Source organism: Lichenostomus cassidix, chromosome 5 (genome assembly GCF_008360975.1).
Source record: "Lichenostomus cassidix isolate B80296 chromosome 5, HeHo_3.0, whole genome shotgun sequence".
Classification (NCBI taxonomy): Eukaryota; Metazoa; Chordata; class Aves; order Passeriformes; family Meliphagidae; genus Lichenostomus; species Lichenostomus cassidix.
The window spans coordinates 2,412,932-2,428,819 of record NC_139486.1 but is presented as its reverse complement, the minus strand read 5'-3'; the positions used below and the strand labels follow the sequence as shown (position 1 = coordinate 2,428,819).

Genomic DNA, 15,888 nt, shown 5'->3' with positions numbered 1-15,888 from the left:
CTCCAAGGCCTTCACAGTCCATGGGAGCAGAGGTGATGAGGCTGGAAAGCCCTGGAAAGCCTCACTCCGTGTCCTGGCTCAGTTACCTCCCTGCAGGAGGTTTCCTCCTCAGGTGTCACCCCCATCTGTCCCAGAGCAGTTCTAACCCAGCCAAGGACTTCCAAACCCTGTTCTGAGTACCTCCATGGGCTCTGACAGAGGCCAAGAGCTCCACAAGCTCCAGAGGGATCATCCCTCTGCAGGCCTTCCCAAGGAGATGCCAAGCCAGCCAAAAGAGATCCTCACTGAACAACTGCCCTCTTTAGATTCCTGCCTTCAACCTCCCAGAGCTCTGCCCTCAGCGAGCTCCCCCAGCACAGGTTGTCCCCTCTGAGGTGACACAGGACAAGTGGCCATCCACACACAGTGTGTCCAAGTGCAGGGGGACAGCTGGGTGCTCTGATCCCCAAATCCTCAGTCTGGTTACCAAGCTCAGATCTCCCAAACACACAAGTTTTTCTAGCAGCCTTGGGAGGTGCTCAGTCAGTCACCAGAGTGCTCCCAAGGAGGCATCATTCCAGTCCTGGATTTTAGGCAACAAACATTGGGAAATAAAGCAGATGCAGAACCAGGACTGTGCTTGCACAACCTCAGTGCTGCTGAGACAGGAGAGTCACAGCTGCACAAACCACCCTGACAATCCCCAATCTGAAAAGCTTAAAGCACCAAGAAGTGTTTCCTTAGCTGAGTCTAATGTTTTTCAAGACCTGAGGTGAATCCTTTAAGTCTTGATCCTACTATGGGCAGTGCTCTGGGCCTCAGTTTTCAAAGATAAATGCAATTTTTACCTCAAATGATGTAACTACTGCCTTGCAACAGCAACTACTCTTTGAAAAGCAGTTTGAGGATGCACTGTTCCAGATAGTTCAGCTTGAATTATCCTCTGTGGTTGTGTTCCTAAAGCACATTTCTGCCATAATATATACTGAGAACAAAGTGAATTTTAGCAAACTTTTTCTTTACTAAAGTCTCTTGTTATAAATTACACAAATAACTTTATAAACAAATCCCCCCACTTGCATTTTGTTTAAAGTAATAACTTTATATCATACAAATAAAGAAATTTCAAGTATGAAAAGTGCATTATTGCAATAATACCTCTTTGCAAGTCCAAAAATCTTGGTTTAGAATAAAACTGTAAAGTGTAAAAAAGGAGTAAAACAATCAGTGCCATCTATTCATTCAAGAAGTCCAACATCTTAAAAATGATGCTTAGTGTGTTGCAGAGGCAGATTTACATCTGAAAGCAACATGTAATTGAAAAGAAGCTATGTGTGTTCATTGTTTTGCATTAATTCTTTTTGTTTTTGTTTTCCCTAGTTGTCTTCACCTTTCTTGGCAGGAATTCTCAATACAACCAGTGCTTGTCCTCAGCCATCAGCCATTCTGTGCTGCTGCCACCTGCATGGTGCCAAGGTCTTCATCCTCCTCGTGCATTCGCTTCAAACTTCCTGCAGGAGGCAAGAGGGAACTTCAGCCACAGGAAATCAGAATATTTAAACATTTCAGATTGAAGTTTGAGCTCAGCTTGCACACCAAAAGCCATCCCCTTGCCCAAGAGTTTGGGATTCTGCTGTTAAAGGTTTACTTGGGGAGTGTAAAAAACTTCTCACACCCCCAGCAGGAGAAGCTTCTCACCTGTGCTGCCAGGTGGGACTGAGAGGGATCTCTCCAGCTGCAGTGGGGACATCATCTGGATGGTTAATTTTGCTAGATAGATGGCTTCATATTCCTGGAAAAGTTCAAGAATGTGTATTGCAATTACTGTGGCATGAAGCTTTTTAAGGGTGAGCAGGACCAATTCACAGAGCATCTCACAGTAAGGCACAGATTTGGGAGGAGAAGTCTTTGTTGCTTTGCCATGAATGAGAAAAAACCATCAGGAAATCACAGGAAAAGTTCAAAGATGATTAAAGAAATGGCTTTAAGGAGCACACAGCAGTCCCTTTGCAGCTCTCTCAGCACCAAACAAGACATTTCAGAGCCACTTAATCCCAGGATTTTTATTTCTCCTCCATTCCCAGATTTGCTTTGTCCAAAGTTTAAGTCTAAGGAACTGAAGTGCCCACTCATCTTCCTCCCAAAGCTTCACTACAGCTCCTGACATTTCCTTGAAGCAGATTTGTGTAGTCAATGTTCAGTTTAAGTAGAAATGTCTGTTTGGCAGGAAGATGATTCATGAAATGGCTTTTCAGTTATGATCAGGAATAATAAAGAAAAGTCACCTGAAGTTGATGGACAAATCCAGCATTAGGATTAATACAGAATCTTCTTTCTTGGACATAAGTAAATGCATCCCTTAAAAAGAGAAGGAGAAAACACTTCAGTGAAAAATATCCAAAAGTCTCTGTGGTTTGAGAATTCCTGCAGATTATCAGTTTCTCACTTTCCTGTTCAACACAGGGCTTGGAACAGCTCCTGGGGCCTCTCCCATGGTTTTAGCCATGGATGGAGGCTGGTGCTCTGCTTCCCTTAGCAGCAGGTGCCTAATTCTTTTAAAAAATAGGATGTAAACACACCTGCAGTGAAGTGAAATGGAACAATCAGCTCCTTGCAAAGTCTTAGGTAAGGCAGTTGTTACCCCCTGAGACTGAGTGAAAACACAACTGTTGGTGTTCCCTCCAAAAATCATTATTGACTCCCACCACCTGAATTAAAACCTCAATACTTGTTCTTACCTGTACTTCACCCCAAATGTTTCCATTATGTATGCAATAACTAAGGCAGCACTGAAAAAAAAAAACCCAAAGAAAAATGAGTAAAATATATTTCAATTGTTTAAAAATATTAATGTCAGGATGGATAGTTTCATACCTTCTAGAAATCCCTGCGTTTCCATGGACAAGAACTTTTCCTGAGAAGGAAATTTAAAAAAAAAAAAAAATCAACCATATTTGTATAAATTGAAGAAAACCCTTTGTTTTTCCTTGTTATGGAGAACCAGGAAGCAGCAAGGCACATCAAAAAAAAAGAGGTGTGTCTTACTTCACCCTAAATTTCTAACTACACTCTGTCCATTGGGATATAAGAACAGGGACTCCTGTCTAATATAGTTCAAATCAAGCATAATAAACCCCCCAAATTTAAGAAAAACTCATATTTAAGAACCTCTAATACACATCCCTAAGTTTGCTTTAAAGCTTTAACAACATCTTAATAAATGAGGGGAAAGTTAATATAATTTTACCTCCACTTTGTAAACTTCCATCAATAAATTCTTTAGTCTGAAAGGAAAAAAAAAATTACAAGACTCAAACTTTTAGATGATTTTAAATGCAAGTAGTAGTAACATCTAAATTTGGTATAATTTTCATATCACTCTTTATTTACAGTGACAATAATGCACCTTTATGCAGATTTAAATCTCAGTTCAACTGGACATTTGTATTTTTTTTGTACTTTTAACTGTCTATAAAATTGTAAGTGTGAAAACAGTGCCTTTTTTTGAAGGCACTGTTGGGTTTTTTGGTGGAAGAAGCAACAAAATGGTTTTGCTCAGTTGCAAACTAAACTAAACTAAAGATACAAACCCATAGCTCAAAACCAAGGCTTTGTTCTAGTAATGGGCATTGTTTAATTTACAAGTCCCTTTTTAATTCTTCTGCAGTAAACCTGTTTTAAGACTCTGTAAAACTTAGTTACTATTTTGAATTTGGTTTAGAATTTGATACAAGAAATGGAAATACTCTTGGGCTCAAATAGAAGTTTCCCCCAGGTCAAGGGCTTCAGAATTCCCCCATGACACAATCTCTTTGTTTCGAGGTCAGTTTTTAAATTTTATTTCTGTTTTTCAAGACCATAACAAAAAGCAGCTCTTACAACTCCACCAGTTTCCCTACTTGTAAAAAGGAGTTAATTACACTTATTAAAGTGCCAATAATAAGGTCAAGAGCTGGCAGCACTTCCAGGTGCCTCAGGCTGAATATGCCAAAGTTGAAACTGGTATTTGTTAGTGCAGAAAATTCCTGGGCACCTCCATTCCCAATCCAGACACACTCACCATAGGGAAAAATCGGATTATATTCTCCACTGGATTATCTGCAATATCCAAGACTAAATACCTGCAAAGAAAACAATTCCTGTGAGTAAGACAACAACATTGAGTTGTTACTCCTGGGATACACAGAGCTGATACAACTTCCCCACTGCATTCACCTGCAGCAGGAGCCCAGCACTACTCCCTGCTTTAATTCCTACAATTAAAATTTAATTGCTAAAATTAATTTCTAAAATAATTACATTTCTAAAATTTAGTTTCTAAAAATTTTTTTTCTGGTCTAAACTCCAGAATTTCTACAGTCAAGGACCTCTGGAGCTGTCCTTGTGAGGAATCTCCTCCAGCATCCCCTGACAGATTATCTCTCTCAAAAATCACTTAAAACTGAAGATAGTTACTGCAAATGATGGATAATTCTAATTTGCAGACTTATCCAGAGTTCAGGATGAATAAAATTCAGAGTTTGGATTTAAAGTCCTTCTGCACCTCAGCACATTTTTCAAATAGTTCTGGCAAAGTGCAAATATTTGGAAAGAACACAGACACAAAAGATTCATGATCATTTCTCACCTAAATAACTGTTGGAAGTTTGGTTTAATAAAATTTGCTTCAATGTTTTGCCGTATGCATATTACATGGGTTATTCCATGTTTCTGGAGTATAGGTAGCTGTGGAGAAAGGAAAACAAAAAAAAAAATCTTATTTTAATTACAGGTTCATCTATTGCACAGTAATAAAAAGAAAAGCTATACTGAAATACACAATAGGGCTATATCAAGGAAAATCTCAGTTGGTTTTCTAGAATTCAGAGTATGAAAATGTTGTCTTTCAAAAGAAAAAAATCCTAACAAGATAAAAAAAGGAAGGCATTTGATGAACTTGTTTGTCTCTGCCCACCTTTCACTTTGCCTGAAACTGCAAGTCCCTACACGAGGGAGGATTCTGCAGCCAGCATTGGATTCTTGCTGCAATCAGACCATGAAAAAAAGATCTTTTAAGCCATGAAGCAAATTTGCAGAGCCAAGCTGTGCTTGACTTTATTGGAGATTTAATTCCCCTTGTTTTACTCTCTGTGTTTGAGTTCCCAGGTCTGGTTTGTCTTGCAACCCTTCAGCAAAGGAAACAGGAATTGGTAACAAGTCTCAAGTGGTTTACATTTTCTGAGAAAAATTATATTTAACCACAAGACTCAATTTTAATACAAATAGCTCAGCCCATCCCACAAATGCACCACATATTCCTTCCACTCTGGATTTTTTCACGTTCCAGTTCAGAATCACAACCAAATTTACACCTCTACAGACACACTTGAGCTGATCTCCACAGTAACAAATCCAATCACCACAGCAAAGCTTCCCTACCAGAGAATATTGTGAAAAAATCATACCTTGCTTTTCATAGCTGAAGAATATGGGCCTAAAAATAACCCAGGTAAGATTTCCTAGGAGGCAGAAGAAGAGACATTTAATACCAACACAAAATGATTGGAAAGAACACATCTCACTCACCTCAGATCATAGCCATGGACACAAATAATTCACATATTCCTGAGATGTGTCATCAAGTGTCATTTATATCAGGACATGATTAAAAATCGGTTTGGCAGGATAAAAGAAACATGATCTTGGTGTAGGAGAGCTTGTTTTGGACCAGGAATAAAGTCCTTGATCTGGACAAAGTTCCAGGTTGATTACTGCATCTCACCCAGCTCCAGATCAAGTGAAAGGACTCTAATTTGGTTTATAATCCTGTCTTGTAATTAACTCCAAATTGCTCTCATGAAAAATGATACACACATGGAAATTGTTCTAGCTTTGGCCTAGTAGTGGGAAAAATGTCATTTTTTAACCATTTATCTCCCCACCAATAGGGATATGTAGGTGTGTAGATGTTAACTTGTGCAAAGCTTTGACTGGCCATGGTAGGAAAATGTTAATTGTCCATCCCACTGGAAAACACCTCCAAGTTTAAGGTAGAAAGCAAAGCTCTAATACATTTTTAGCAATCATCTCCTAAAAACATTCAGAAAGACAAAAATGTACTATTAGGGAGATTTATTTTTTAGCACTTGTACAACAGAGATCCAAACACACCTGTATTCCAAGCTGGCAAATCCTCACCTTAATTAACTAATTAATTCTGCCTCCCCATGATGCTGCCTGACACTTTACCTGTAAGGACTGATTTTGCTATCAGCTCTTTTTTCTCCTCATTAAATGCTCCATGGCTTTTGCCTCAAACAGTAAATGAAAGTGTCCTACCTGCATCTCTCTCCTCATGGGATAGGTCCAATCCTTAAAAAAAAAAATTAAAAATAATTACATATACACACAGAGAAAAACATTCAGGCAGAGATCTGCATATGCATTTTATAGAAAAGAATCACACTCTAAGTTCTGTACAGTCTCCCTGCTACACATCAGGCACATTCCTGCCTCCTTTCCACATGGATATCAGCACCACCCAAGTGCAAGGAATACTATTGGGAAAGTTAACAGTGAAGAAACCTCAAGTATTCTACAAAGAATCCTTAAGGCTGGAAAAGATCCTTATCAGCTGTACATCCACATCTCAGCTTTCTGATGAGAAACTTCCCTCTGAAGTGAGGAGGGAGAAAAAAAAAAAAAAAGAAAAAAAAAGAGGAAAAAGGCTTTAGAACATTCTGTACAAGTCAGAGAAGCAAAGGAATTCCTTTGGCTGGTGCATTCCTGCAGCCAGTGAAACAACAGGAGATAATAAGTGGAGTAGGAACTCCCTTAAAATCCACACTGCCACTCTGACTTCACTGGGGAGATTCTGCATTTAGCTTGAACAATTCCAGAAATTTGTGCTCTCCATGATCACAGTGAGTCTCTGCTTTTCCCCATCCCACAGCTACACTGGGAAGGAGGAAGGATCCTCACATGGTAAATAAAACATTTGTGTCCATGATCCTGCTGGTCATTCACAGCCCAACATCCCCTACCATGCATTCCAGACCTCCAGGATTGAGAGGATTCATCTCCCATTCCCAGCTGACCATTTTCCATCCCCCAGAGCCAATGCCAGGATCAACATTTCCATCCTTTGCTCCATTTTGCAGCACTGCCAAAGCTGAACAGAAAACTGCTCAGGCAGAGACTATTCCTGTCTTTCCTTCCCTCCAACTCCCACTGGCCTCTATTAACAGGCTCTTATTCATTCCTTGACCCTCACACATGAAGGAGTTGTAGCTGAGATCCCAGCTACCATCTGGAGGTAAAAAACAAACCAGGAATAGTCAAATATATCCAATAAACTGCATACATTTATTTACATAACTGTTGTTTGATTCACACACACCAGCAGCTAAGAAAAAAAAAAAATCTTCTCCTGTGCTATGTTCCAATGTCCTCAAAAGTATGGGAAAGTTAAACTCCAAATATTCCAGCTGGGAAGGGAGGTGTGGATTACAGCAGGAAAGATCCCTCAAACTGCAGCACTGTCCACCTGAGCACCTACAGCATTGATTTCACATTAAACCTCTTTTTACCAACACAACAAAAACCCTGTGCTTCCCTCAGACACCCCCACAGTGCACAGGGAGAATTTTCTAGCTCTTGGTAGTGGAATTAGGAAGGATTTTAGCATCTTTAAAGTTATTCTGGCAAAGACTTGAATCTGGGAGCACATTTCTGAGGAGGCAAACAAACATGAAGCCACTCCAGACAATCTTTTTGGATAGCACCTAAAGTGGCAGCACAAACAGGGGAATAAAATGCACTGAAATGGGCTTTGCTGAAGACACACAAATAGCTAAATTACTTCTGCATGTTCCAGCTGGAATAATAAAAGCTCCTGGAAGTAGAAAGGAAAAAATGCTGTGACAAAGGGATGGTATTTACAGAATTGCATCCTTTGAAGGTTGACCTCAGAGGGTTCAGCACAACCCCGCTGGCTTGCTCTGTACCCAAAAGCATAATTTACTCCTCAAAAAGCCAGAAAACCCCAGGTTTGTCCAAGTTTAAAACTAACCCTAAGAGCAATAAACTCTGAAAAGCTTAAGCTGCACTCCAGGAATATACAAGCACTTTAATGGGTTTATTAGCCTGTTAGTAGAATTTAAAAGTCTTAATCTGGAGCACAGTGAAAACACAAATTCATCACTATTTTGGCTTAACAACACACTGCAAATATTCCTTTCAAATGCATGAGAGGCAGGAATTTTTTAGTCCCAACAGCTGTAAACTGTGAGAAATAAATAGGTAAGAATTGAGCAATGCAAGTCCAAAGGGAACCAAAGCTCAAAAGACAGGACAGATGTTCTGGACAAGAAAAAAACATCACTATAGGCCTCAGATATTGGTGTTCAGTGCCCTTCAAGAAGCCAAAAAGATACAGTTTCCAATGGGATTTAGTCTGCAAAATAACTCTCTGAAAGGCAGTTTAAGGAAAACATTTAATCTGAGACAAGTACACAAACCACTGAAAGAGTGATTTTGGTGATTGCTGACAGCCCTTCAAAGCTTTTAAAACCAACAATGCCAGATTATTCAAATGTTATGCAAAGTTATGTAAAAAACCCAATCTATTAATGGAGACTGAACCCAGGCAGAGGTTCCATTTTAAGGAATTCATTCATCAACCATGTTTTCCACACTGTCTGGAGAACCCAGCAGACAAATAACAACTGAAAGCTTCTCTTTTGATCAGACCAAATGCAAGAATTCTGCTAAGAAAATAGCTGGTGATGCCAGAGGTGGAGGGAAGAACAGCATTCCTTGCTGCCAGGGATTTGGGAGGTTCTCCAGAACAAGGGACAACTCACTGGGAGACTCAACCATCAATACCTGCAAGGCAGGAGAGATGGAGTGGAAAAAAAAACCACCCAGAACTCCAAAGTTTTAAAGATGAGTCATTCTCCTCTGACAGATCTCCCTAAAAAAGCAGGCAAAGGGGGAATAAAGCACATTCCAAAGCCCTTCCTTCCCCATCCACAGCCAATCTCCAGCTGAAATAAATGGAAGCTGTGAATTAATAGGTCAGACTTGTCCACACTACATAAAGCTTCTTGGTATCCAATATCCAAACTACAGCAAGAGCAGCTCTGCCAATAGTTTGGGTTATTTTGTCCATATTTTGCCATGGATACACCTGTTCTTCCTTAGAAAGGTTTAATGGCAAAAAGTGACATGTGGACTTTTTCCTGAAGGAGCAACCTTGGCTAGGATTTATTATAAAAAAATTCATATTATGATTTTTTTATTTATTAGTTCACCAACCCTGACACTGAGACTGTACCAAAGCAAAGAATGTGGTTTTTAAACACAGCACCCAATCTGCATGTGCCTCTCCAGAAGGAATGCACTGAAATAGATCCACAGTTTAACTGGTCCCTGGCTGACAGCTGAAGTCTGCAGAGCCATCTGATTGTCACACATAAAAGGGACATCCCCAGTCTCTGTCAAAGCTCAGCTCTGGCTGAAAGGCCAGCCCAGTTAGGATGCTTCAACTCCTGCTGCCTTGGAATTAGCAGAGCCTGCAAACCACAGGCTGGCTCAGGTGAAGGGAGAAGCTCTCAGAGGTGCTGAGAAAGCCACCAGGAAAATAAATCAAATCAGTAGTTAGAGGAGAATGACATCAGGAAGTCTTCTCTAGATTGTCACTGCTGCCTCTCACCTGCTCAGCATCACCCATCCCCTGCAATGACTCCTCCAGCTTCCCAGACCTTCACTCCAATCCTCTGGAAAAGCTGCACACAGCTCCCAGTAAAACCTTGCTGGTCATTCCAGGTGTCCAACCCTTTCCAAACTCTCAGACAGCTCTTTTCTTGTTGATTTATAGCATCACCTTCCCCTCCACACAGACTTCTCTTCCCATCACAATTCATCATAGCAGGGCTCCTACATGATGGATTGTGCACCTCAAAAATCCAGGGCTGGCAGAACCCTCTTGCCTGAAGTTGTCTCCCTGGCTGGTGAGGCTCTAACACTCCCTGAAGTTGCTTCCCAGACTGGTGAGGCTCTAACACTCCCAGTCTCTCCTCCCAAGCTGCTACAAGGTTCTCTCTCCCACAAGTTGTGAAGTGGAAGCAGCAGAAACTGTTACGGCAGCGCCAGCCAGGGGCTCTGACCTGCTCCAGTTCCTGCATCTGCTCTGGCCAAGTGATCTCCTGGCTCTGACTGTAACCACTGCACAGGAAATTAAAATTACAGCCTGACAGTGTTATAGCAGAGCAGTCAGAGGGCAGGATTACATCACCTGCCAGCAGCACTGTCATCCCCCTGTGCAGGCTGCAGCTCGGATTGGGGATGGGTCCTGATCCCACAACAATCACCTCGACACAAAGGCTTTATGCTTCATTCCCAGGCAGCTTTAAGTGTCATTTAGACAATGAAATGAGATCACATCTTGGGTTTGGAACCGTTTTACAGGATATTTTATATAGGCCAACAAAGTGGAGGAGGGGGATGTTATCATTAAAGACCTGCACAAAAATCTAAATGTTTGTAAAATAGAAAAACTGCAGAAGAAATTTTGAAATAGTAAAGCAGTAGCCGAGTACACTCATCTGCCATCTTTTAATGAGAAAGCAGGCAAATTAAATGAGGTACTGAAAGAATATTCAAGGGAAATATTTGAGTATCACTGAAACCTGTCATGTCTATCACTGTGAAATGTGGTACTTGAGAGCCTCAAAATCAGCTACAAACAACAATGAAGTGAAAGGTTGTGTCTTCAGTTTCAGTCATGCTCCATGTTCTCAAACAGTTACATTCATTAAAAATATGATGGTTATACATATAGAATTATTTCAGTTGAAAGGGACCTACTACAATCATTTAGTACAACTGCCTGACCAGTGCAGGGCTAAATGTATTTTTTTCTCCCCCAGGTAGAAATCCTAGTGAAAGTCTATAAAATATACAAAATTAAACCAAATCCTTTGGTTCCCTCAAGGTGTGGGCATGGCATTAGCATGACCAGAGCTTTAGGAAGGTTTGGATCGATTTGCTGCTATCCCAAACCTGGCTGAAAGCTGGTGAAAGGGGCTGGATAAAGGATGAGGTGACATCCCCACCACTGCACAACTGTTTAATCCTGTGGTCACCACAGAGTTCAGGGATGGAAGCAGTTTTATAGAGAATTCTGTGTATTTGTCAAGAGCACTCAGACAATGGGAAGGCTTCAGCAGAGACATTTTTGCTATTGAAAATACAAAGGAATACAAAAGCAGGAAGGTGAAGAGAGCAACAATAGCAGGTGGGAATGACAGGACATGGAGGAAGGAAGAAGTGGACCACTGGGGAAGAAAGGTTATTTCAGCAGAGAGAAACACAAGCCACAGAAAAAGATACAATGAAAAATTAAAGTAGATATGGAAAGTAGAAACACAACTATTCTTATTCACCCCATTCTCTAATACAGGTCTTAAAGACACCTCATTAAATACCATCAGCAAACAGGATCAGCAGCATTGATAAAAATGTTTATCATATAATTTTATTCCAATAAAATTGGAAATAAAGCAGTGGAGGCAGAACTCTTCAGCTTACAGGAAGCATAAAGATAAATGCCAGGAGTGCCACACTCATGCAGATTTTCAGAATTGTTTATAATGGTGCAAGAATGGCCTTTCCCATGCCCTCTCTTATTTTAACTCAACTGTTGGGCTATACCAAGCACTCTTTGCAATTCTGTTTTAGATAAAAAAAACCCCAAACATGTTCTGATTCCCAAATCCCACCAACTGCTCTGCTGTGCCTGTGTGGATCCCACCAGGCTTCCCCTGGCTGGGAGGGAGACACAAGTTAATCAGGACTGACACACTGCTCGACTTCAGCTGCCACAGAGCACTTTTCTGATTTATGCAAAGCAGCCTGATAGTATCCCACAGAGTTGTGATCAAAATCTGTCACCTGATTTACATTTCCCAGCACAACACAGCATTTGTTCTCCATTTTTTGGGGCTCTATTATGTGGGCAGGTAAAATAATTCTAATGATACAGGCTTCCTACTTATTTTAAAGAGTCTGCAGAGGAGGGGAAAAGCTGTGTTTTAAGGGGGTTATTTGTGTTTCCTATCAAAAGTGAGAGGAAAAAAAGTTGAATAGATTTCTTCCACCTTTAGATGGGCTGCATCACTTCATAGTTTAAAAAAAGCAGTCAGAAATACATTAGCATTTCAGACTAAATATAGCTGTCAAAAATGTAAATTTCTTTTTTTTAAAAAAAAACCCCAAGTGCTAAAAAGAACTCAGCTTTTATACATAATAAAAAGGAAAATATGTCTGCTCAGTCAATACGCTGCTAATTTAATTACAAAACCCATGGAGAGCCCGAAAAAAATTCTAAATACATCGTGAATACTTGGTTTGCTCAGCCTGACTGCAAGCAAACATGTTTTAACAAAGAAATAAACTGGTAATTGTCACTGTGTTCCCATTATAGATATCCCAGTTCTTTTTTTGTTGTCATTTAAAATGTAATGGGAAAATAATTTCTATTAAATTCCCTGAATTATTCCAGTCCTTACTGACCTTCTTTCCACAAGCATTACAATGTCTCAGTACTAATAAGCCAACATGTACTAATTGTTATTAACCTCACCCTTTTTAAATGGGTCTTTAGCCATATTTTTCTCCCCAGTACAAACATATAACACAGAACTTTTCAAATTTAAGAAAGCTTCAGACCTGACCATGGAAAATGGGCTGATTTTAGAAAAAAATGTAAAAATCTAAGCTCCCAAATGGTTCCACGTCACATATAATCATTATTACTCATAAAACTTTGTGATATTCACTATCACCAGTCTGTAAAAGAACACACAGTTCACAGACATTCCCAGTATAAACCAAAAAAGCTTTGCCAGAATGATGACTTCCAGGTTTTCCAGCATTTCCCAAGCTCCCAGAAGTACCAACAGCCAGGAGGTTTAAAAATCCAGCAATCCCAAACGCCACACTATGGATTAGGGACAGAGCAAACAACATCCAGCCCGGAAAACTGACCTATTTATTTATCCAGAGCACATCCTGCAGCCTGTGCCACTCAATCCAGGCTGCTCTCTCCCCTCAACACTTTTCCATGGGCCAGGAAGGAGTGTGATGCTGTGCAGCCAACCAGGGATTGGGCTTTATTTTTAATTATTATTATTATTATTAAAGCTGTCACATGGTTCCAAGTGTCAGCTGGGAGAAAGGAGCTGGGGGTGGCAGTTGGATTGACTTTAAAAAAGTGGCAAAGCTGCACTTCTGAGCAGCAGGAAGTCAGCCAGGGATTCCCCAAGTTCTCCCTCCTCCCTTTCCCAGTGTCCTGAAACCAAGAAATCTGCCAAGGCAGCATTAAACCATCCATCACCAACTTCCTGAAACATTAAGGATTACTCCTCATTAAAGAGTCTCCTCTTGCTGCAACGCACAAGAGATTATAATTTGCTTTCCAGGAAAATCTAGACTTTGTGGGCAGCATTAGTTTAGTTTTAGTTTGTTTTTCCAAAGCACTGCTTCAAGGATTGGGTTTAAGTCTCTTACACTTTGCTTTTAACAAGTTACCTCCACAAGAACTTAAACATTCACCACTGGCTTTAACTTTTCTGTTTCCCCCACATACTCCAACTATTTATTATCTTGTATTTAGAGCCTGGAATTTATCTACATGATCTTGTATTTCGATCAAGTCAGACACAAAAGTAACATGATGAAGAGAAATTCTTACAGGTTTTAGAATCAGTTCTTGAAAATCCCCACTATTTGAAGTTCTAACACACTAGACATCACATTATATAGAGACAGACTACAAAAAAAGCCAAAAATAAAAGCTACTCTGAAAGACACTGTATAATAATCTCAGTTTTCATCAGTTAAGAGTTGTCAGACTAGCAGTGAGCTCTGGTTTTATTTTTATTTTAACCCCACATTCCTCTTTAGCCATTTTAGATGAAAAGCCACCCAGGCTAATTTATAACCATTCTCAGACAAAACTGTGGATAACACGATTTCTTTCTGGAGAAACCAAAGATATTTAAAACCAAACAAATTAAAAACCTCCCAGCGTGGTGGGTGATTTGTGTTGAGATACAAAGCGATTACAACTTTTGGAGAACAACTAAATGACTTTTAACACCTCCAGAGCTCTGAAGTGCAGGGGGTATTAAATCTTGGCAACAAAAACAGAACAAAAAGAGTCACTCCCATATTCCAGGTAATTTACCACCACAACAGCATTGAGCAACGCTGTTCAAACAGAAATAAATGCTGATGTTTATAAAATACACGACAGCCTGAAGAGCTCAGACACTCTCAGCTTCCCTCACGCAGGCTGTGACATTTTGCATTAAATATTTGAGGCCACCAAAGGGGGGGGGACACTCGGGGCTGCTTGTGACACATACACAAAAAACAAATCAGCAGCGCCCAGGGTCAGCGGCGGGGAGTTCAGCCAAGTTCAGAAATCAGACACCGCGCTGCCCCGGCTCTGTGACACCGCACGGCTCGGCCCGAGCAGCATTGCCACCTGTCCTCGGCCGCGCACAGCTCCTGGCTCGGCAACACCGTGAAATACCTTCCCGATGGACTCACCCGAGCGCAGGATGGCTTCTGGAGGAGCTAAGAGGTGGAAGGGACACGCAGGTACTCCCTGCTGGGGCTGCTCGCACAGGGACACGGCTGGTGGCCTTACAAAGGCACAGGGACACGGCTGGTGGCCTTACAAAGGCACAGGGACACGCAGGGGGAGCGAAAGGGCACAACAGACAGGCTGGGACACACTGACCGCAGGAAAAGGGATATAAAAACGAGCGGGGAGGGCAAAAGCCAAAGGAGGTGAGCCGGGGGGACTCCGTTCCCTGAATGTGAGGGTGGTGAGCCTCCCCAGAGAGGCTGTGGCTGCCCCATCCCTGGAAGGGCTCAAGGCCGTGTTGGACAGGGCTTGGAGCAGCCTGGGACAGGGCAAGGCTTCCAGGCCGGAGGCACGGAGGGGAGATGCCGGAGGGAGCACAGCCCGGCAGCGCCCAGGGCAGGGAGGATGCGCTGGGTGGTCGCAGGGGGTGTCACCAGCACAGGGCGGGACACGGACCCGCGGCCTGCCATGGATCCCCGCGGGAAGGGGCGCGGGAGGCACCGCAGGGCGGGCAGGGCTGTGAGGGGAAGCACCGGCGGGGCCGCGGGCCGGGGGCGTGCGGGGAACCGGGGCTGTGCGGGGAACCGGGGCTGTGCGGGGAACCGGGGCTGTGCGGGGAACCGGGGCTGTGCGGGGAACCGGGGCTGTGCGGGGATCGGGACCGGAGCTCCCGCTCACCTCAGAGTCCTCTTTGGCCTGCGGCAGCGCGGGGAAGGCCGGCTTGGCGAGCTCCATGGCCGGGCGCTGTCCGGGCGGGGCAGGACCCGGGGCAGGGCGGCTATTTGGGCAGCGGGGCCGCGGGCTCCGGCTCGGGAGCGGCAGGAGATGGAGGCGGCGGAGGAGGAGGCGGCGGCGGCGCGCTCAGCCGCTCGCGCCCGGCCGCCATGCTGCTGCTGCTGCTGCCGCCTCTTCTTCCCTCCTCCTCCTCCTCCTCCTCCTCTTCCCACCTCCTTCTCCTCCCCCTCCTCTTCCTCCTCCTCCTCCTCCCGGCCTCCCGCCCGCCCCCAGGCCCCGCTCCAGCGGCGCCCCCGCCCCGCTCCGCCCCGCTCCGCCCTCAGCGCTCTGCCCTCCCCTCACGGGCAGCTACCGCCCCGGTTCGTTTCATTAACCCGCTCGCAGCCCTCGGATTCGGGGTGATTCACCCCAAAGTTTCAGTAAGAGGCGCTCCGGCCGTTAACGGTGACCAGGGCCCGCCTCGGAGCGCCTCCCGCCATGTCGCGGCCATTTGCGGTCCTTGTCGCCGTCCCCTCACGTTGCCGAGCGCTCCTTCT

At 43.0% G+C, this 15,888-nt stretch overlaps 1 protein-coding gene across 1 annotated transcript; it reads right to left on the bottom strand.

Moving 5' to 3' along the window:
• Nucleotides 1–980: 980 nt before the first annotated feature.
• On the bottom strand, nucleotides 981–15,541 carry STYX (serine/threonine/tyrosine interacting protein). Its single transcript, XM_085060972.1, has 11 exons — nucleotides 15,296–15,541; nucleotides 6,298–6,330; nucleotides 5,424–5,477; nucleotides 4,607–4,704; nucleotides 4,040–4,100; nucleotides 3,227–3,263; nucleotides 2,854–2,893; nucleotides 2,718–2,768; nucleotides 2,265–2,337; nucleotides 1,678–1,771; nucleotides 981–1,490 (listed from the first exon to the last, which is right to left on the bottom strand). Exons 1-11 carry the CDS (start codon nucleotides 15,350–15,352, stop codon nucleotides 1,417–1,419), a joined length of 672 nt encoding a protein of 223 aa, XP_084917098.1. The 5' UTR covers nucleotides 15,353–15,541; the 3' UTR covers nucleotides 981–1,416.
• Between the last annotated feature and the right edge of the window lie 347 nt (nucleotides 15,542–15,888).

What these genes read in the sequence shown, in the direction of transcription:
- STYX (XM_085060972.1), bottom strand. Translation starts at nt 15,352, where the DNA reads ATGGAGCTCGCCAAGCCGGCCTTCCCCGCGCTGCCGCAGGCCAAAGAG. An exon ending in CTTCAGCTATGAAAAGCAAG is followed by an intron (nt 4,705 to 5,423) that starts GTATGATTTTTT and finishes CTTTCTCCACAG; the next exon opens with CTACCTATACTCCAGAAACA. An exon ending in GATTTGTCCATCAACTTCAG is followed by an intron (nt 1,772 to 2,264) that starts GTGACTTTTCTT and finishes GAACTTTTCCAG; the next exon opens with GAATATGAAGCCATCTATCT.